Source organism: Atractosteus spatula, chromosome 15, assembly GCF_055471065.1.
Source record: "Atractosteus spatula isolate fAtrSpa1 chromosome 15, fAtrSpa1.hap1, whole genome shotgun sequence".
NCBI lineage: Eukaryota > Metazoa > Chordata > Actinopteri > Semionotiformes > Lepisosteidae > Atractosteus > Atractosteus spatula.
The window spans coordinates 14,730,147-14,751,509 of NC_142720.1; the positions used below are offsets into that span (position 1 = coordinate 14,730,147).

Below are 21,363 nucleotides of genomic sequence, written 5' to 3' on the forward strand. Positions count from 1 at the left end.
TAAAGGGATTTTTATATTAGAGGTGATGAAAATCATGAAATATTTCTAAAAGGATTAATAGTAATACAGTATTAACAGAGTAATGTAAATGGGATGATAACCATCCTCTGAAGTAGAGAAATTGCATGATAAAAATAAAACCCTAATACTGGTCATAGCCTGGACCACCTGCACTTCTATAAACATCTCAAACTACAGTGTTTGCAGAAGGTACAGTAATTTGATTCACCAATACAGTATTTTATAAATGAAATACATGTCATAAATGTATTAACAGATTATATATTGCATGGTAGCACAGTGGTTAGCATTGCTGCCTTGCAGTGCTGGGCTCCTGGGTTCAATCCAAGACCTGGGCTGATATCTGTGTGGAGCTTGTATGGTCTACCAGTGTACGTGTGAATTTCTTCTGGGTGCACTGGTTTCCCCCAGCAGTCCATAAACATACTTACAAGTTAAGTATGTTATACATACAACAAGTTAATTGGCTTCTGGTAAAAGTGGCCGTGGTGTGAGTGTGTGACTAACTGTTTCTGTGTGTGCCCTGTGATGGACTGGCATCCCATACAGGATGTGTCCTGTCTTGCTCCCATTGCTTGCCAAGATATGCTCTGGCTATTATTAAATTAACAGGCCTATTATTTATTTAGAAAATATTTTTTTCAGCCTCTAAAGATTTACCTTGCAATTGGTTTCCTACACAACCTGTGTGAACTATTGCTCAGAACTGGAGAGCTTAATTTCCTTTGACAGATCTATGTAGAACATTCCTTTAAGCACGGGGTTTAACCTGGCTGCTCTAAATTCTCTAAATTGATGCCAAGCCTGCAATGTCTGGTTTTAATACCAAGACCTTTGTAACTTTGACTTCTTGAACACTTTGATCCAGAAAAAAAAGAACGCTGTAGGGTGTCACCTCCTCACAAGTCAGAATTTGGATGGTCACCAATGGTGGATAACTTCATCCTTTGCTAGCCTGAGATCTCGTTTACGTGACGAGATTCGGTGCTTAGACTCAATAACTGGAGTAGATCACAATCCATGTGAAGGGGTTATGTCCTGTTGTGGGTTTTCAGGAGAGTGAAAGGTGGTTGGCTTGAACATTTTCTACCAGTATATGAGTTATAGATATGATTCATAAATAAAATCGAAGTCCCATTCAACACACAGAGACACTAAACAATTGCTTAATGCCAGAAGGAAAAAGGAGCGTAAAAAGTAAATATATGATCATGTAAATAAAAAATGTATCGTGGACGGGGGATAATGTCTGGTTTTTAATTGCATACACGGGGCGCACAAATTTATCTGTTGGTAGGACAGTTCCCGGTTTTGACAGAAAACCGTAAAAGAAAAGGCACAAACCAATACACCGTTGGAGACGACTGCATTTTTATATACACCGCCGCAGTACGTCATGATGACGTAGCGTGAGCATGCGTAGTCCAGAAGAGCACGTGGAATCCCGGATGTTATCTGAAATGCAGTTGTGTTGACAGCGTGTTCGACTGTGCCTGCTACTTTTTCAGTTTCATTGTGCTTAACGGTGCGCACAATGACCTCTGTTTTGATAGATGTTCTTTTATTAAACTGCCGGGACTTTGAGGCTGTTTTAGACTCACTCTGCTGGGGAAGCGATTCCTGGCCTCAGACGCAGACGGTAGAAGCTCTAAGTTGTTTTATCAGAAACATTGCTAGTGTGTTGGACCGCACGCAGGCTGGTGATGGGGCTTCCAGTAATCCACCAGCACCAAACAGGAGGCAGATTCTCGATAAGGTAGAAAATGTAGTGTGGGATCATTGTTTCCCGCTGTTGTTTAAATTTTCCCGTGAAAAAGAATTGAGCAAACATAACCACGGTCAGAGGAGGGAGATTATCTCTGGTGTTTGCGGATTGTTAAACGCCTGTCTCGGACTATGTGGCCGCTCTGACACGGCAGAGAGAGTGGTAGATACCGCTCTGCCTTTTATGCTTGCAGGGGTTGACGAGGACAGCTTGGAATTGTCAAGCGATGGGTGCTTGGATGCAGACATCGCTGTTGAGGTTATAGCTGCTACACTACCATTCATTTCATCTGAGCCACGGACGACACACAGAGTGCTTATTGCTGCTTTCACTTGCATTAGGAAACATAAAGATCACGTAGTGTCAAAAGTGACAATCAGGATTTTATCCACTCTTCTGAACTACAGCAAAATGAGGAAAACGGATACGCTGCAACGCATCTTGGAGGATTTAAGCGTCTGGCAGGTGGAGGACAGCAGCCCCAGTGTGACTGGACGCATACTGCTGTGCCTGACAGCTCTCTCAGACCACATGTTCTCGCCCTGTGCCGAGACCACCGAACACCCAGACCCCCGGCTCTCCGAGCGCTTCTGGAAGACCGTACAGAACGGATTGATTCACGGAGACAACGTATCGCGCAAAAGAGCCCTTTACTTGTTGAAGAGATGCATTGCCGTCTCGGAAGCAACGAATACTGCTTTCCACAGCGGTACACCAGAGGCCAACGGTAAGAGTGTATTAACGATATGAGGGACAGTAATGCTCAGTACTGGATATGCCATTTCTGCTCATTTGTATTTCTTTTAATTTTAATATTATAACTACAAGTGCCATCCCCTGTAGTTGCAAAGGTGATACTTCTGAACGTATTTGTGAAGATGGAGATTTTAAAGACAAATTTCCGATTCCGAGAATAGGTCCAGTATCATAGTCAAGGCTGAAATAGGGAACACTGGTACTTCATGTCATTGCCCTGTCCATGTGTGTTTGCAGGGGTCAGTCTGTTTTGGTGGGCTCCAGACCAACATCAGCTTCTGCTGGGATTTTGGGAAGATTACATTTTAATAATGGAGACTTTGGATGAAAACCAGGTATAACACCCAAGACACACTATATATATTCTTATAAAATAATATCTCTTTGACATGAATACAAATGCTTCCATTACAGTTCCAGGAAAGAAGTCCAGATAATACCTCACATAATCCCTTATCTGTTTCTTTTTAGATTCATGTTGTCAGGCCTGTGCTGAACAGAATTAATAAACTCATGGAGGTGTCTATGATGGACAGACAAGGTAATGTTCTGTATGCTGTATTAAAGGAAAGATATGATGCCCATAACGCATTCCTTTGTCCAATTTTTAGGTTTTACAAACTACAATCTCTGGTACAATTGATGCTGCTTAAGAAGCAAAGTTGGTCCACGTGTGTTTTCTTAAGATGAAAAATGCCTTAAATATTAAGCACCTGATATTGGCACATATGACAGTTCACAGCCTATCAAAACCTCAAACTGATTTGAAGTAGGAACCACAACAAAATCTCCTTTTTTTAAGCTTTCACTTCTTTTTCTTTGTTGCAGTTTCTTTCCACTGAGCAAAACTCTGAGCCAGTTGTTTCCCTGTTCTTACTCCATCTGTTCTGTCCCAGACCGCTGCCGGTTCCACCCCAGCTGGCTGGTATGTGTGTACAGGAGGATGTTCGACAGTGAGAATAAAACTGTGATGAGAGTAGGGGTGTGCCACCTGCTGGACATGTCTGTGATGCACTTGCCCATGTTCTCCCTGGGCTTCTCTGAGGTAGGTATGGCAGGTTTGTTCTACACTATCCTTCTGACCTGTTGAATCATAGAGAAAAAGAGCTTCTTCGATTCTTCCTGGATGCAGGGGTTTTCCAGTCTAGAACTTCTCATCTGATTAAGTGTGAAGTTTGGAAACACACGGAAACCAATACATTTCAGAACGATAAAAACCTAAGCAGCAGGTCCAGGTTTTCAATCTTCTAAGAGAACTCACGGTGATTTTGTTTTCCAAACAAAGTTCAGAACTGAACCACGATGACTGTTCTGTCCATTTTTACAGTTCATTGTGGGTCCGTTCCTGGATGTCCTGGCAGAAAGCACATTGTTTAACAGGTGAGCCACGTTATTTAAACATCAGTTATTGTCAACAGCTGCCCATAAAGAAAACATACGTCAAACATAAAGGAAATATATTATGCCACAAAATGTATTGTTGGATGTTTGCCACAGATTTTACTGTGATTATCCCATTATATATAGAAAAGCCCTGAAGTAGAGAAGTTCTTTCTCTCCAGGACACTACTGACAGAAGTCTGAAATAAGAACTTGTAATGTGTAAATATTTTCTTTGCATTAGAAGATGATAAAAATGTACTCCTAAAGATAGCGGTTTGCTGTGTTAGGTCTGTAGGACAGAGCATCGGGGAGTGCCCTGAACTGGCAATCAAGCTGCAAAGGTTTCTAGTGACTTTCATCAGTAGTCTGCCAAAGGAGAAACAAGGTAAGAGCATATCTCATACTGCAATGGCCAGGTCTCCAGAGACAAAATTAATTGTAAGTTTTGTGTTTGGTTGTGTCTGTCTTACTGGTGCTGCCTAGATCTACAGATCTTATAGTTAAGTGATCGTTTCAGTGAAAAAATACCATACCAGTTTCCATATTGCCTTCCTGCAGGAAGTGTGCTGCTGCAGATGGTTCAGAACCTGGCATGTCGTCACTGGTGTGCTGTTCCCCTCCTGTTCATCTCTCAGGCACTATCCCAGCTCCCATGCTGTTCGGCCTTTGGACTGGAGGGTCTGTGTGCTCTTAGGTAGGACTCCTGGGCTACTGCTTTCAATCTGCGATGCTGACCGCAATGCTAACAGCACACAATTGATATCTCTATTCCATACATAAATGACTGAATGTAAGAAATGTTTCATTTTAGCACCCCCTCACCTGAATCAGAGCCCACACCCTGATGACCAGGTAATTGTGCAACAAAAACCGAGGGGTCAGAAGCAATGTATATCTTTATTTTTCAGAGAGGTTCTCCGCTGTACCATGATTACTCACCAGGTTCTGCTGCGAGGTGCTGCTCAGTGTTTCCTGCTACAGAGTGCCCTGAATTTAACTGATGTGGTAAGAGAATCACCTGCCTTCTTGCATACCTGTGATACAAATAATACTGCACAAGGTGGTGGCATTTAGAGTTTTAAAACTTTTTTAATTAGTTGTTTTTATTTTGTAATGGCATTAATCTTTTTCTTTTCTCCATCTGTCAATAAGTTTACATTGTGCTTTCAAACTCACGCTCCTACAGTGTGGGATGTCCTGGTGTCTGATAAGGTGTTTTTGATATAAACTGGCTATGCCAACACACATTTGTTTACCCATGCCTGACAGAAGAGATGGCACCAGTTTGAGAAGTGATGCTTCTCTCGTTGACATTGCTGCTTGCCTGTAGATGCGTGGTGAGTCACAGGGGCCTCTGATACATCCCTTAGAGGCCCTTGGCTGAATATCCTAATTGTACCTCACCACCTGGGGACATGATCAGGCTGATGGCTTTAGAATTCCATTTTTAAATTTAAATAATAGTGTTTCTTTTCCTGGGAGAAACAGATTGTTTAAGTACTTCCTTCACCATTGGTGTCTGAGACCTGCATGTATCCACAGACCACAGTAACCCTGGTGGATGTCTTCAGCCTCCTCAAGCATTTCAGAACAGAGGAGTCACTGTGCAGAGGAACATTGCTTTGGACTCAAGTAAGACAACCATCATGTCCTAGTACCCAGTGGTATATTCCTAGCAATTGGTCTGCAGAGTTATTGACTACAAAATGAACAGGGTGGACTTTATTTTCAAAAAATGCAATCATGCTTCACATTGTTTAAATTGGAACAATAAATTCTAAAGGAAAACCCCTTCCTTGAATGTTCCTCATTTGTTCTTCATTTATAATTGGAACTTTATGGAAGTGTGGCTCATTCTTGATGATAATGATAAGTCCTGTTTGACATCTGAATCATTTGTAATCTCACAAAACTGTCAATTTGCAGCTTTGTAACTGGCTGCACAGCAATGAGCGTTTGTTCAAGCCTGGAGACAGTGACAAGAACACGTGTTCAGGAAATGGAGACAGTATGACAGTGTGCAGTTTTGTGCAGAACCTGGTGGAGTCATTCCTGAGAGTTCCTGCAAGCACAGGTGAGGGGAAGTGTCCTGTAATTGTATTCTCATCCTATAAGCATTTTCTTACTGTACAGTATGTCTCCCAGGGAAAATTGTCACACAACTTGTGTTAACTGACGATTTATCCTATTTTGAAGCTTATCACTGTAGTGCATTTGTTAAAACTGTATTAGAATCGTTATTTGTTTCTCTTTACAAAACAGTCAGAGGTCATGGTTTTGTCTCTCAGGACTCCCAAACACCTTGCCAGACTGGGGTGATGCTGAGCTGGTAGCAAGAGCAATACTGCTGGCTGCTGATCTGGAGGAGCAACATGGACTGAAGAGGTGTTCTTTATTCAGATGCACTAGATGTTAGACGTTGTTAAGAGCAGACCCTGTGGGTAACCACACTTTGTGGGTTTTGTTATAGGTTTAGGGCACCTCAAACTCACACCTGAATGTCATCTCATTGATTGGAACTCCTGACTCCAATTACCCCCTTTATTAAAGTTCATTATCCTAGAGGTTCACATATTTGTTTTTCAGCTTAAGCAGTGAATGTTTAAACAATTTCTTCCAATATAGACAAGAAAAAGCATAATCATTTGTGTGTTAATTATTTAATCAGATTGTGTTTGTGTCTAGTATTATGAGTTAGCTGAAGATCAAAGCACCCTTTAGGAGCAGTTAATGCAGGAATACAGATGATCCCAAATAGTTCACAAACTTTTCCTCACAACTGTGCCGCCAAAGATCAGCCAGGTTCTCCTTTCTAGGGGAACCCTTGTGCAATGAAACCGGTGCTTGAATGTTTTAATTGGAGTCATCTTGTCGTGACACCTACAGTACGTATGCTGATGTGTCTTTTGTATTGTTCAGTGAAGCAGGAGCATCTGAGCCTGGACTGGGACGACTGCTGGGCCCCCTCATGGACACGCTGCACAGACTCAGCACCAATGTCTACTTGCCTGTGCGCAAGACTGACAAGAGCTTGCAGTTACTGCTCGCTCTGCTGCAGCTCTGTCACGGAAAAGACAATTGCCCTTCTCTGCAGGGAAAAGCTCACCAGGGTCAGTACTGCACACGGTACTGGTTATATTTATTCCAAAAGAGGTGAAAACCTAAATTTTGACTAAACTGAGCACCTGATGTACCTTAGTCTGCAGTCTTTTTAATGCCAAAGAAATGTATATATTACTATGCAGTACTTTTGTACAGCACAAATAGGAGAATTCATACACAGGAGTTCCTTGAGTTAATGTGCTTTCTTAAAATTCCAGATTCTGTCATCACTGCTTTAGAAGAAGCTGTGCTGGCCAGCTCTGGGTCAGTTCTGGAGTACATTCTGAGGAGGCTGAGCAGTGAACTGTGTACAGTGAGTTTATCCAGTGTTTCCTTCAACTGTTCAAGACATTCTGTGCTGCAACATGTCAGTGTTGGCCATTTCCAAGTTTCTTTTTATATAATAAATGGAGCCATCACATATCAACTTGTTTGAGTTTTACATTTTCACTTTTTAAACAATTAACCTCCCAGTCCTTTTGTTTTGAACTATGTGACAACCCAGAATGTACTTTGGTTGCATCATTGATTGCAGTATTATGGATTACCATGTGTTTCTGACTATTGAGGAAACTGAGTATATAACTGTACCTATAACTAAAAAATGATATTGTGCTGGAATATAGTGTCTTTAGTGTCTGGTTTGCCTTCAAGCATTGCAGTTTAAGAAACAAAATCTTCTTCTTCTATCTGTTGTGGTCCTCAGCTCTCCGATATTGACCGCTGCAGTCTGTATCTTTCTGTGCTACGTGAGCTGGTCAGACTGTACACCGCAGTTGGCTGGCACAGGACCTCCTGGCTCCTGAGCTTCATCCTGTCACTGCTCAAGAGCTGCTTGAGGAACCTGCAACTGCAGAGAGAGCAGGTACATCACTGATTTACTGTTTTACTGCAGTTGTGTCGTCTATAAACTTATAACACTAGATGGCATAGTTTTCCATTGGATAGATGACCATGTGCTAATGCTTCCGATGCTCTTAACATGGAGAATTTCAGGCCTTTGGAACACTTGATATTATGTATTGTTATAAGCAACAGATGTTTTCATAGATGGATGTCCCGTTTTGCTACAAATCTGTAAGAAGAGCAGATTTCCTTTTCTATTCCAACACTATAATAATATCTGCATTCACTCCAGGCAATTTAATCTCTGTATTTCCTTGCAGTGCCCCCAGCTGGCAGCGCAAGTCCAGAGGTCCGTAAGCATGGCGTCTTTAGCATGGGTCTGTGAGGTGGTAGACAGACACCACGAGAAGCTTGACTCTAATTCCACCAAGGCTCTCACAGAGTTAATTGCCCATATCTCATCTGCCCCCATGAACCAGGCGTTGGACAAACCTGATGCCGGTGGAGACCAGCAGGGGTCAGTGTAACAGCTGTCATTTACTAATGTGTTTACTAACGTTGTTGCAGAGTAAAGGTAGAAATTCTCATTTAAACCGTTATGAGATTCGTAGTTATTAATAGAGTCAATACAACATGAATGACTGTGTGTTCAGTGTTATTTGTGTGCATACTATATTTACCAAAACATAACAATTAAAAAGTACTTCTGTGAGATATTCCTCATTCATTGCTCAGGTCCTGCTGTCAGTCCACGCTGATGCTCATATTCCTTTATTTTGCAGTACCGTTGAAGAGCTGTCCTCTTTGCAGGGCTGGGGCCGAGTGGCTGCCCAGTTTGTTCAGGACCAGTGGACGTGTCTGCATTTTGTGTTCAAGCATCATGTCCAGCCTAACACTGTCGTCCCTCAGCCTTCCATTGTTCTGAAAGCAGCTTTGGAGGCACTGGCTATCCTGCCATGTGACCATGTTCTGCCAGTGCTGTGTTGTATGAGAACAGTGCTTCCCAAGGTCCGCTTCTTTAGTCCTCTCTTTCCATACAGATGTACTCAAGAAACATTTTATTGGCCAGCATAAATGTCGTAGTGGTTCAAATAAAATACCCAAGTATTGACTTGTTAATCCCTTTTAGGTTCTTGACATTGATCGATCTCGTAACATATCGTTCATCCTTGTTACTGTGTGTATCATTTTTAATGGTGATAGGTTAGAGCAAACCCGTGCACTAGGCCAAAAACTCAATCAGAATCTTTGCATTAGAGATATGCATTTATATGAGTGAATATAGGATGCTTGGTAACAAACCTGAGCCTGCTTTCCTCTGCTCTGCAACAGCTATTGTTTTCAGATGCATCTCTGTGCGTGGAGGCTATGACTGTGACATGGAAGGTGGTCCAAGGCCTCAGCAGCAATCCACATGATTTCTGGACAGCTCTTCAAGGCTTCGTCCTCTTTGCGTTTGACCACAGTGTTCTGGAGCTCAGCTCCAAGGAAGGGTGTCTGATTACATCTACGGTGAAGGAGGTAAAATCTGTTTGTATCTAGGGGGTCATACAGTGTCTGTTCTGCCTTGGATTTTTATTGCTTTACTGAGGACAGTTAGCTTTGTATGAGGACCAGGTTAGACACTACTGCTGTTGTTCCTGCAATTTACAGGTTTGGATCTGATATTAAATTAGATTTATATGCCAGAATATTCTTAGTCTAAACTGTGGTAAAATAGACAGAGGTTATGCTCGTAGATTTAGAAACCTTGGTGTTACGTCTGAGACCATGCTATTAGTTGAAACTAACAGTGTCCCACTGATATATTTTGCATCTTTATAACAAACCCGTAGCTAAGCCTGATGCTGAAATATTCATGCATGGGTTTATTGTTAAGATTAGACTTCTGTAATATCTTATTTACTAGATTATCTCCTAAAGTATTAAATGGGTTTTAAAATGATGGAACTGTAAATGGCACTGGTTCCTACAGCAATTTAAAGTGGATTTCAGTTCTTCTGTTCACTTACATGGCACTGAATGATCTTGGTTCAGATTATTTTAAGGACCTATTCCACAAGTATAGTCTACTTTTTAATCTGAAATCACAAAGATGAGGTTCCGCACAAAGGGTGATAGAGCAAATTAATTCAACTCTGTGACTGTCCTCTATTTTCAAAACTCACTTAAAAAAACAGGGAGAATTATTAATCCATATTCAATGCTTTCTGAGTCACACTTTTCCTCTGTCCCTTTGGTGATGGAATTCATCATATGATTAATTGCTGCAGAAAATATTGGCATGTCATCCGTCCTTTTGACTGCAAGGAAAGTGCAGGTCTTAAACGCAGGAGTTGTGAGCTTGTATTTTTTAAACACTATACACAAAGGAGTTGTTTTGTGTTATATTTATCATAGATTAAGAAGCAAGAGCTGTAATATGATTTGTTTGTTTGCTGTATTCCTCTAAATTGGTCTTCTAGCCATCAGCTTAAAATAGGCATTTTGTAAAGAATAGAATGAAGAATAAATATGACTGATGATCTTAAAATTTATGTTTTGGCTTGCAGCTCAGTTTCATTTTCTGTTTTACACCAGAACTGACAGTTTCCAACAGAGATAAGATTAAACACCTACATATAAGGCACTGGAAACACCACCATCATTCCTGTTTTTGTTCTTATACAGATTGCTTCAGAATTAATTGAAATGTCCCAGGTGAAAATGGGAGTCTTTAACATTCTCATTAAACACTGTTGTGAGACCTGGCTGCCTCCTGACCCTGGGGATGACAGTGCTTTCTCCAGTGCCTTAAACCACTTGGACATTATCACAGAAGCCTGCATTCATGGGCCTGTCTTCAGGAGAGACCAGAGGTTAGTTGATCTTTATTTTTCTTCTTGACTGTGAAAGATTAATGCTTAATGCTGGTTATTGTTAATATGGGTAAAGTTACCAACATCTATAGGTAGGGAATCTACATTGACTGTGTCTTTATAGTTCAGTTATTTTTTTTGTGTCAAAGCTCTTGGTGTTGAATTTAACAGGTGTTTCTTGATTTAGGTTGATTCAAGATGTACAGACATATGTTGAGCAACTTGGAGATGAATGTGCTGCAAATACTGTTGTCAAAAGGTAAACTCATTTCACTTGAGTGTTACAGTGCACTGTCACATTATTGAGCATATAACCTTGAAGCTAGGATGAAACTGAGAATTGGAATTTATCATTTAAATGAGATTGAATCAAACATTTTTGTTCTATGTGTAGAACAGTGCTTTTAAAGCACAAGAGGACCTTTTTAATCCTAATACAATCAAAAACATCAAATGCCAAACCACTAGATTTGATACAACTATCAAACAAGCTAGCCGGGCCTATTGCCCTCCCCTCATTTAGAATCTTAGAATTTTCTTAATAATGGATAAAATATGCAACCAAACGGATAGGCAAAGCCAGTATGCAACCTGTATGGCGATAATGAGAAACACAGCATGTGCTTTGGAGTGTAATGTTAGAAGATGGATAAATACTGCTTTGATAACGATGTACAAAAACAAATATTTGTACAACTTTGTATACTAGTGTTAACCTGTACCGACCGAATGGTGTGTCATTCTGCTCACCATTATATAGGCAATTATGTCCTGTATCCATTGAATTTCTAAGAGTTTGTAAGCTGGCTTAGGGTGCCGTTTTGGGTGCTGTCTTACAGTGATTGGAGGGATGATCTTTATCCCCGGGTTTGTGCCATCACGTTCCTGAGCCGCTTGGATCCTTCAAACAATCTTCATAAAATGTTCATGGAAGAGCTTGTTCTCCAGCTTCTTAAAAAGGTATTTAAATAAAAAAAAAGATATTCAGAATGAAACTCCCACATGTGCATTTGGACTGGTTTAAGTATTGAAAAGTGTGGTGCTTCCAACTAAAAAATGTAGGATTTGAAACGGAGACTGAACATTGTGGTGAAAAGCTAATAAGTATCTATATGGATGATTTTGTTGCTATAGTTTGTTAAAAGTGAAAAATCAGCTAGCTCAAGACTTAGTACACGTGTCCAAGACCTTGAACCAAGTTGTTTTTTAACTATTGTAAGAGATGTCTTATTTCCTTTTCAAGGGGGAATATTTCTTTTAGTGAAATGTAATTACATAGTATGGTGTTTACACTTGTCTTGTCTAGTTGAGGGAGCGGCTCTTTCTGATTCTCGCACAGCTGCTGTGTGTCTCTGGGCATCGCTGGTGCTTCTGGTCAAGGCTGTGTGACCAAACTGAGGACCTCAGGGCTACTCTCTTAATCCATTTCACATGCAGAAATTCTACAGCAGTCAAGTGTTGACATACAACAACACAGCCCCCCCCAGGCTTCTTGTTCACTCCCTTTTCCCATTTCCCTGCAGGATGAAGAGGTGACCAAATCCAAAGTACGTTACTATGGCAACTCCCTGCAGCACCGCGTGAAGAATAGAGTGTGGCAGACTCTGCTTGTCCTGCTGCCCAGACTGGAGGAGGTCAGCTTCTCTCTGCCGTGTAATAACACACGCATTAGGAAAGGCACTTCTCATACAGAATAACAGTCACTGCACAGGCTGTTGACAGCTGCTGTCACTCCTTCTTGCCAGGACAGGGAATGCAGAAGGTTCCTGTAGATCAGCGTCCATACTGCCTCATCAAACTCTCACTTTAGTTTAAAAAAATGCTGGACTATTGTTTGACTTCCTCAGACTTAGAGGCTGCAGAAGCATTTAGAGGCTGCAGGACCAGTGAGCTTCTCATTCATTTGGTTTCTAGGATCTTGTGGAACTAAAGAACTGTATTTAAAAAAAAAATGATTTAAGAGAATAGAATATGTTATATCATTCACTATACATAAACATAATTGCATACATATGCACATAAATGTACACGTATACATAAATATACACAAAGAGGATGTGTTGTTCAGCTGAAATATTGTCAAGTCTGGATGAACCCACAGTGAGAGTAGCAGTAAGGTCCCAGGACTTCATCACTGAAGTTATAATCATTAAGCATTATAAGGGGAATAATGTAACAACATTGAGCAACAACTATACCCAGACTATCACACTTAACTATGAATGCTGAAATAATCAAAATGATTCCAAAAGCATTGAATCTATACACAAAAACAGTGTAGTTCAGTTTTGTTAAAACATACATGTATAAGTGGTGTTATGTTTACTTTGATGTTCAGTAGCTGTTTGGTACTGTATGATATAAATCCTATTGCCTTCTAAGTACCCCATTAGATGAAAACACCAGCCTTTGCCTATAACTCAGGAGGTAGTGACTTAAAGGCTGACTTTGGTCTCTGGAGTGAGGCTCATGGAATATTGTGCTCTCTGCAGGGGTTTGTAGCCAGTGTCCTGGGCAGGGTGTATGAGGCCGGCTTCTGCAGTAACCAGGCATCAGTGAAGTACTTGATTGAGTGGCTGATCACTCTGGTCCTGTTTCATCACCCTGCACTGCTGCACACCTTGTGGGCCTGCTTCCTCCTGGTGAGCTGGTGATGTGGAATACACTACAAGCTTAAACATTGCTATTTAAGTACAGACCTGTCCAAACAGAATTATGGCTGTAATTCAAGCAAAAGGTGCTTCCACCAAGTACTAATTCATGGGTGTGTCGAAATGATCCAGCTCATTTTCTAGGTTTTAATTTTTTATTACTTTTCAGAATATTAGAGCATTTGTTTTTCTACTTGGAGGTTGTGTATTACAATGAGTAAGTAAAGGTAAAATACATTCTGATTAAATGTATCTTGATTTTAGGCTGTTAGGCCACAAAATGAATTACTTCTGTAATTACTTGTTGACTTTCTGTAAGCACTTTATATGCTGATGTAAGTAAAAGTATATCCAATTTTAGTCAGAGGTCTTCAAGAGGTGTGCTAGTCATTACATTTATTATGAACCATATTAAGGAAATATACTTATCTTGGAACAGGATATGAATGTAATTGTTACTAAAAGTCCTTAAATTAAAAGTTCTCTAAAGATCTATAAATAAATGAGATTATTTAAAGTGTTCTCTTGATGGAAATACTGAATATCATTTATATGTAGGATCAAGAGAAGACAAAAACCAGCATCTGCACGTTCCTGTCTGTGTTAATACACTTTGACATCATTCTTCAAAACGTGGAGGACAAGGTATAATCTGTGTTTTTGATGAAGATAGCTTTTTTAAAAGTTTTTAGTTCTAAAAGAAAAAGATTGACATCCTTCCTCTAGGTTTAAGTGCTTACTGGGTTATTAGAAAAAAATATTTTGTGCATGGAAATACTTTAAACATGATATTGAACCAGGTAAAATATTTTGCTTTCATTGTTCTTCTGTATTGTGTGTTCTGTGTTTGAGTGACCACTGCCCAAAGCCATCATTGTGTGAATTGTACTGAGATTGCTGAAAAGGGAGTGTTGGACTTCTGTTATTAATAACCGTGCTGTTGTGTTGACAGGGTGCACAATGGAGGAGAGCATTAGGCGTCACTCTGCAATGGTGCTTCAGTCACAACTTCACCGTGCGCTTGTACGCCCTGCTGGCCTTGAAGCGGCTGTGGGGGCTCCAGGGGACGGGCTCTGGGGATGAGCCGGAGCTGGGGGCTCTGTCTGGGTTGGTGCAGGCCAGCCTGCAGCAGACAGAGGCCATGCAAGGCTCCGGGTATGTACTCTGTGGGCTTGGGTATACAGTTCCAGGCAGGCCCCAGACTCATTTGTATTATGTGGAGATGTCCATTATACTGCCTCTTAGTTTTTTTTTTCTGTGCTAGTATGTGGAATTAAAAAATTTACTCTGTATCCTTTATCATATGGGCAGTTGTTCTAGTAAGATTGTCCTCCTGCCAACAGGAATGCTGTAAAGAACTGGCAGAGGATTCAGGATCACTTTTTTTTTGGAACATTTCACCCTTTGAAGGACTACAGCATAGAGGTGCGTTTTAAAGCTTAATCAATATTATCTGATGTGCAATATAAATTCATAATGATGTTGTTAAATATAGACAGTTGTATCCTGTTACTTTTTTTGTGAGCAAAATACTAATTTATGTTTCTAGCCGTCATGTCTAACTTGTGATTTTACCTCTTTTTTTCCCCACTTTCCAGACCATATTCTACACCTTTCCCAGTCTGTCTGAACTGGCTGATGATGAGTGGATTCCGGTATGGAAATTTGAAAGACGTATGGAGTTTCCCATAAACTCCGTGCTTCCACTGCGAAACCTCCGGACAGATCTGGGCAAGCTGGAAGTCGGACATTGGATTCAGCAGGACAAATGTACGCTGTGGTTGCTGTAAATGAGCAGATTGTTCATTAAACACCTCTTGAGCTTTGGTAGAACTGTTAGAATTAGACCAGCTTTCTGGTGTCATTCCCACTGTTGACTTTCCATTGAGGTCCTTGTTGTCCTGGCTGTGCAGGTGATGGCGAGAGGGAGCTGGAGTGGGTGGAAGTGCAAAAGAAGATGATGCCTTGGAGGCTTTGTGTCCCTGATCAGGATCTAGAGCTTGTGTATCAGCAGAGAGCTGCCCGCTTAGGCAAGCTCAACAGCGCCCTCCTTGTGGTGGCTTCACTGATTGACAAACCTACTAACCTTGGAGGTAAGACGGGCACATTTGTTCTTATTAACAGACTCTTCAGTTTTTCTAAAGCTGAGCTCTTCATGAGGTTCATTACAAATTCATTAGTTGTAAGCACAAACTGTAGTCGTTTCGGTGTAGGGCTTAAATTAATAATTGCATCATTGAGTTTGTACATTTTCTTGCAGTGTACAGAAACCTCTTGTTCTACAAGCTTTAGTTCTTCCTCAAAAACTGCGCGTAAGGTGAAAACTATTAAATTGAATTCCATTATTTTCCATGTTATAGTCTCTGATTAGTTCCAGAACTCAACAATGTTCCCTCAAACACCAAAGCCTCACCTTAATACGGAATGTTACCTAATTGTGAAAATTATAACAGTTTTGATTAAGTATTTAAATAACATGCTTATTGTCATTAGCTGATGCATAAACATAGGTAGGAAAAGATTAACACGCCTGCTTATTTGTGGTACAGTAGTTATATCGTTGCACCAAATGCATAGACATCTGGTGCTATCCTGTACTATTTGCACTTAACACATACAAGCCTTTATTATAAAGAAGTGAAAATATAATAAATAAAATAGTTGAAAAGTTAAAATATAATAAAGAATAAAAACTCAATTCCTCATCCAAAAAGATGAGAGAAAACAAGAATCTCAGCAATGATTCATGAAAGCCAAGCTCTTAAGACTGAAAATCAGCTTGTTAAATGGAAAAATGGGCAGCAATTACTACATCTTGTATAAATGAAGACTGAGATCTCTTGCGGTAAGTGGTTTTGTATGAATTGCTATACTGAAAACCTCATGAGAAACAGAAAATTTGTTAATTTTTGCATTGTGTAACCTGCATAGATTTACATTCATAGATAAGAGATTTCCAGGAGAGTGCTGCTTGTCAGTTTGAGTTGCTATGCACTGGGATAGTATTTACAATCAGGCATTGCACATTAAACTCTAAGCTAGGCTGAAATTACCTGTCTTGCTATTTTTATGATGTGATAATTTGTGATGTGTTTCTGTTAAAAGATCCAATAGTTTTAAATTGCATTGTAGATAATTATAAAGAAAGTAGTCATATTATGAAAGACTAGATATTTCTGCTCTTAAAAAAACAAACCTGTCAGTCTAAACAAGGAAATGGTTATTCTCCTATTATGTATCTGGGGAAACTTTTTTTCAACCTTGTGTACATACAGGTCTGTGCCGGACGTGTGAGATCTTCGGGGCCTCTGCGCTGGTGCTGGACAGCCTCCACTATGTCAGTGACAAACACTTTCAGGCTCTCAGTGTGTCTGCAGAGCTCTGGCTCCCTTTGCTGGAGGTGAGTTATACTGCCTCTCCTGGCTCTTCTCCTGTCTCTTTACTAGAGTTGTGCTCATTTCGGTCACCTAGAATTTACCCCTTGTTTATTCTGTGATTAATACACAAGAACTTGGTTAAGGTGCAGCACCATGTTTTACCTTTTTGTATTCCAAATGGAAAAAAAACAGTTTAATTCAGGGAGTTCATCCAGGCTAGTGCCGATGCATAATAACAATCCTCCATGTATTGCAGGAGCAAATATTTTATTTTAATTGCTGTCAAAGATTCTGGAGCCAAAAAGGTGTTTTTTACAATAATTGTGACTTGTCTACTGTCTTCTCTGAGCAGGTGAAGCCCCCTCAGCTGGCTGACTATCTAGAGCAAAAGAAGACTGAGGGCTACAGTATAGTGGGTGTGGAACAGACAGCAAACAGTCAAAGTCTGGCTGACTACAAGTTCCCAGAAAAAACCCTGCTGCTACTGGGGTGAGCACTTCCTTGTTTCTGATAGACCTGTGCCAGAACAACACAGACACCTTTTAAACAGATTCAGGAGACGCAGTCTTCGACTTCAACATTGATCTAAAACATATTTTTCAGAGTGCTAAGAGTGATAAATAGTAAATAGTTGTAAAAATTTATGTCAGTTTTCCAAAAATCTGGTTTTGCCTGACAACAGCTCTTGATTAGATTGATCTTTTATGGCTCCAATGAATACAGGGAGAGATGTAAGGACTGCGTCACACTTGGTTGTAGACAGCACTTAGGGAAATGCAGCTCAGGTCATGGTGCCCTTCCGTTTGTTAATTCAAATAATGAATGTAGTCTTGAAGAATACATTAAAGATTGCAGGGGTGTTTGTTTGCCACATGCTGTTATCATAGGCCACAGTGACCTGCACTGCGCTGCTACAGTCTGTGGCTCCTCTGGTTATAATGCTGGCAGTTGCTTGTTTCAGAACTCCTCCTTTGTCTTTGAACCGATAATGCTCTTCCACACAAACAGTCTGTTACCTTCTTACCTCTTTCACCTCTTGCTGACAGATGCTTCTAATTTAAAACGGCCTCCAAGCTAGTGATACTCTTAAGTTTAATTAAGATAATTGCTTAAATCTTCCCACTACACCATGTGGATGTACAAACCTGCCTAGGCTTGCTTGTGCATTAATTTGTTTACAAACACTTATCATGTCTAGGATCATATCAGTATGGCACTTCACAGTACAGAATTACAGTCTTGTATTTGACCTTGTGAAATGGTATTTGTTTGTGTGTTTTGCAATCTATAACCTGTGTACTGTTGTTGCAAGTGTAAAGGTTTAGGGTGCCTTGCCAAATAATACTTGATGGCTCTTCAGAACTTCAGGATTTGTTATCTTCTAAAGGTCCTGTTAAATTTTTGCTAGTGGCTGGAGGTTCAACAGCTGCACAAAAGTATGAGGCAAAGCTTTTAAAGGTCTAGTGAGTGAGATGATAAAGCTTAGATTCCTAAATAATGAACTCCACATATAATATTAATTAGACATTAGGTATTCAAAGTAATGTGTGTTTTTGGATTTGGATTTGGTACTAGTTAATAGGTAAAAAGAAAGGTAAGATAGAAAGATAAGGGAAAAATACTCAAATTGGAGTAATGTAATTAGTACCCCAGGAATCTGTATGTGGACCACAGCTCTTCTAATTTATATCAATCATCTAGGTTAAGGCTGTAGGAACAAGCTACACTGACAGGCTTAAAGAACTGAACATTTGTAGTCTTCAATAAAGAAAACTACAAGGGCATCTGATTTAAAAAATTCAGAATCCTCAAAGACATTGAGCTAAACTGAACTTCAACAAAATCTGCAATGAAACACAAACCAGAAAACAATTGGAAACTACATGGAAGGGCATATAAAACTGAGATCAGCAGGTGCATTGTTACACAAACAGTTGTAGGGATATGGAACATGTTACCAAGCCCAGTTGTTGAAGACAGTACCGTGACTTTTTTTTCAAGAAAAGGCTAGGTGAGATCCTTGGATTAAATTATTTATCAGCAACCAAACGAAGGGCATGGGCCAAGCAGTCTTCTTTCATTTGTAATTTTTTCCTATTATTATTCCTGTATTGGTATTCAGTAGCACAAAAGTGTGCAGTTAGAGCAAATGTACAGATAGGTTGGGTTATATGTCTGCACATATGATTGCAATAATAGACTATACTTTGCAATATGTTTTATCTCTTCTGCTTTAAAACTACCAGAAATTAAAATTCATTTAATGTAGCATCCTCATCAACCTTTAATTGATGCCATTGAACAGAGTTTGATCTTGAATGGACATAAAAAAGACAGCGGTTTTACTGCTGCAGAGATCTTCCGCTGCCAAAGGGTGATAATGGCATGAATAAGCAAACTAGATCTACAGCTGATGGGATGTAACCATATGGTGTTGTAAAGAAGAAATTATCTGGCATGTTGCATTGAATGAATGGCACATATGATTGTAGAACAGTCAAAGCAAACACTGTTTCTGCTGTCAGGACCAGATGGAACATTTATCATCAGTGTGTACTTCCCCTATTGGTTCCAGTCTATTGTGCAGTGCAGATATAAGTGAAGCTCTGGCTCTTTCATATCTGAGTTGGCTGGTGTTCAGCTGTGGGTCATATGACTTAAGGGCTGAGTGTTGCCAATATAACAGATTTCCTGTTTTTTTTATTTATGTAGACTACATTGTTCTATTAAAGTAATATAACATAATGTTATTTCTGGTTAACTTAACATGGTGGGTAGAGCTGAGCATTTTCGTATAACTCTAACTGCATTTTTAGAATTGTGGTAATCTCTTACTTAGGTGTAACATTATCTCTTTGTTGATTTGAACTTTCCTCCAACAGAAATGAACGGGAGGGTATCCCCGCAAACCTCCTGCAGTTGCTGGATGTGTGTGTGGAGATCCCCCAGTTTGGTGTGACCCGCTCGCTCAATGTGCATGTGAGTGGGGCTCTGCTGGTGTGGGAGTATACCCGCCAGCACATGGGGGACCCCTAGAGATCTGCTGGGATGACTGTCCTCAGGGATCTACAGTCCTGGACACAAGTGCTACTGTTCTTCCAAAGAGTGCTCCTTTTAAAAAAAAAAAAACAGTCTGAACCTGAAAATGGGTTAACAGAAAAGCTGGATTTTAAACGAACCTTGGAAGAGATCATTTGTTATTTGAACTCATGTTAAGGGGGCCCCACCTTTGCCCCTGTTGGAATTGAAAGAACTTGAATACTGGTTTTGTAGTCATAAGAATTTCATGGGAACTTCAACGAACTGTTTTATTCTTAAACCACATGAGTGAATGTGGTTGATGGTTTGATATTTGTAATAAGATTTAGTATTTTTAAATTGTTTTAATGTAATACTCAATAAATGTTATAGACGATTTTAAATCAATCATAAAGTCACTGACCCCTTCCTGTAGACTGAATCATCGGCGTGTTCAGGCAGCTAATGTCAGACATGGCAACGATCAAGAAACTATTTAAAGAAATGTTCATTCTTGTCTCAAATAATAAACTGCATTGATCTAGCTTTTTCTAGGGCAATTTTGTTTAGTAAAAATGTCATGTGTCTACAGTGTGTCTGATGGGGGCAATCACAGCTGTGGAGATTATTGAAGGTTCAGAATAACAGAATGTTATTTCAGCTAAACTGTGGAAAAAACGGGAATGGCTGGTGTCAGATGGAGTGGGTTGAGGTGTTGACTCCATTGCACTCCGTTCTGCCCTCAGAGACCTCTGATATGGAGAGTGAGTCTGGTGTCATGAGGAGTTTAACGACACTGAAGAGACCTGTGTGGCATCGGGAACTGATGTCGGCAGAAAATGGCAGCGTTCATTCTGGGAAATATCCCTAGAGCTTTTCCATCACGTGGAGTGTAAAATTGAGTTGGATGGTTGAAATGTAACAGCTGATGCTGTGATAAAGCGAAATGTACCATAACATGCTGGCAACAGAGAAAAGGCAGAACTGAAATACATCTTTTAATTGGTCTCATTTGTTTACATCCTTTGAGTTAGATGTGTACCTCAGCAGTGCTAATAATAGTATTACAGTGATATCTTCACCTAGCTTTGAAAGCATGAAGTAGTCTACCACTATTCTGTCTCCTGTACCAGTACAACAAAACTCAGCTTGCAGAAATTACATTATCAGACTAAGACCAAAGTTAGCAAGAAACTGCAGTGTGCCTGGTACTGTAGTGGTTGGTAGAAGGTTTCGTAAGAGGACACGGGGATCTAGCTGTGTAAGCCTTTTCATTTATAAAATGCCAGCAGAGCCATATCGCCCTGTATTGTAGCTCACAACTGACAACCCACTGAAGCGCAGCAGCTGCAATCCTGGCCAGTACCTGGATAAGAGACCTCCTGGGAAAGCTAAGCTTGCTGCTGGAAGTGGTATTAGTGGGACCAGTTGGGAGTGCTCACCCTGTGGTCTGTGTGGGTTCTAATGCCCCAGTATAGTGATAGGGACACTATTCTGTAAAGAAGGTGCCATCTTTTGGGTAAGACATAAAACCGAGATCCGAACTCTCTGTAGTCATTAAAAATCCCAGGGTCTTCTTCAAAAAG

The 21,363-nt window shown here is 40.3% G+C and overlaps 1 protein-coding gene across 1 annotated transcript; it reads left to right on the forward strand.

Moving 5' to 3' along the window:
- Positions 1 to 1,467: 1,467 nt before the first annotated feature.
- tarbp1 (TAR (HIV-1) RNA binding protein 1) lies at positions 1,468 to 20,319 on the forward strand. The gene is made up of 30 exons (XM_088934063.1): positions 1,468 to 2,513; positions 2,780 to 2,877; positions 3,014 to 3,083; positions 3,439 to 3,587; positions 3,870 to 3,922; positions 4,213 to 4,310; positions 4,484 to 4,619; positions 4,834 to 4,930; positions 5,468 to 5,557; positions 5,852 to 5,999; positions 6,214 to 6,310; positions 6,845 to 7,035; positions 7,246 to 7,340; positions 7,734 to 7,892; positions 8,194 to 8,390; positions 8,656 to 8,881; positions 9,206 to 9,394; positions 10,544 to 10,731; positions 10,919 to 10,990; positions 11,571 to 11,691; positions 12,255 to 12,365; positions 13,224 to 13,373; positions 13,941 to 14,027; positions 14,335 to 14,537; positions 14,726 to 14,807; positions 14,981 to 15,152; positions 15,296 to 15,475; positions 16,658 to 16,782; positions 17,112 to 17,248; positions 19,642 to 20,319. Exons 1-30 carry the CDS (start codon positions 1,556 to 1,558, stop codon positions 19,793 to 19,795), a joined length of 4,833 nt encoding a protein of 1,610 aa, XP_088790189.1. The 5' UTR covers positions 1,468 to 1,555; the 3' UTR covers positions 19,796 to 20,319.
- The last annotated feature ends 1,044 nt before the right edge of the window (positions 20,320 to 21,363 follow it).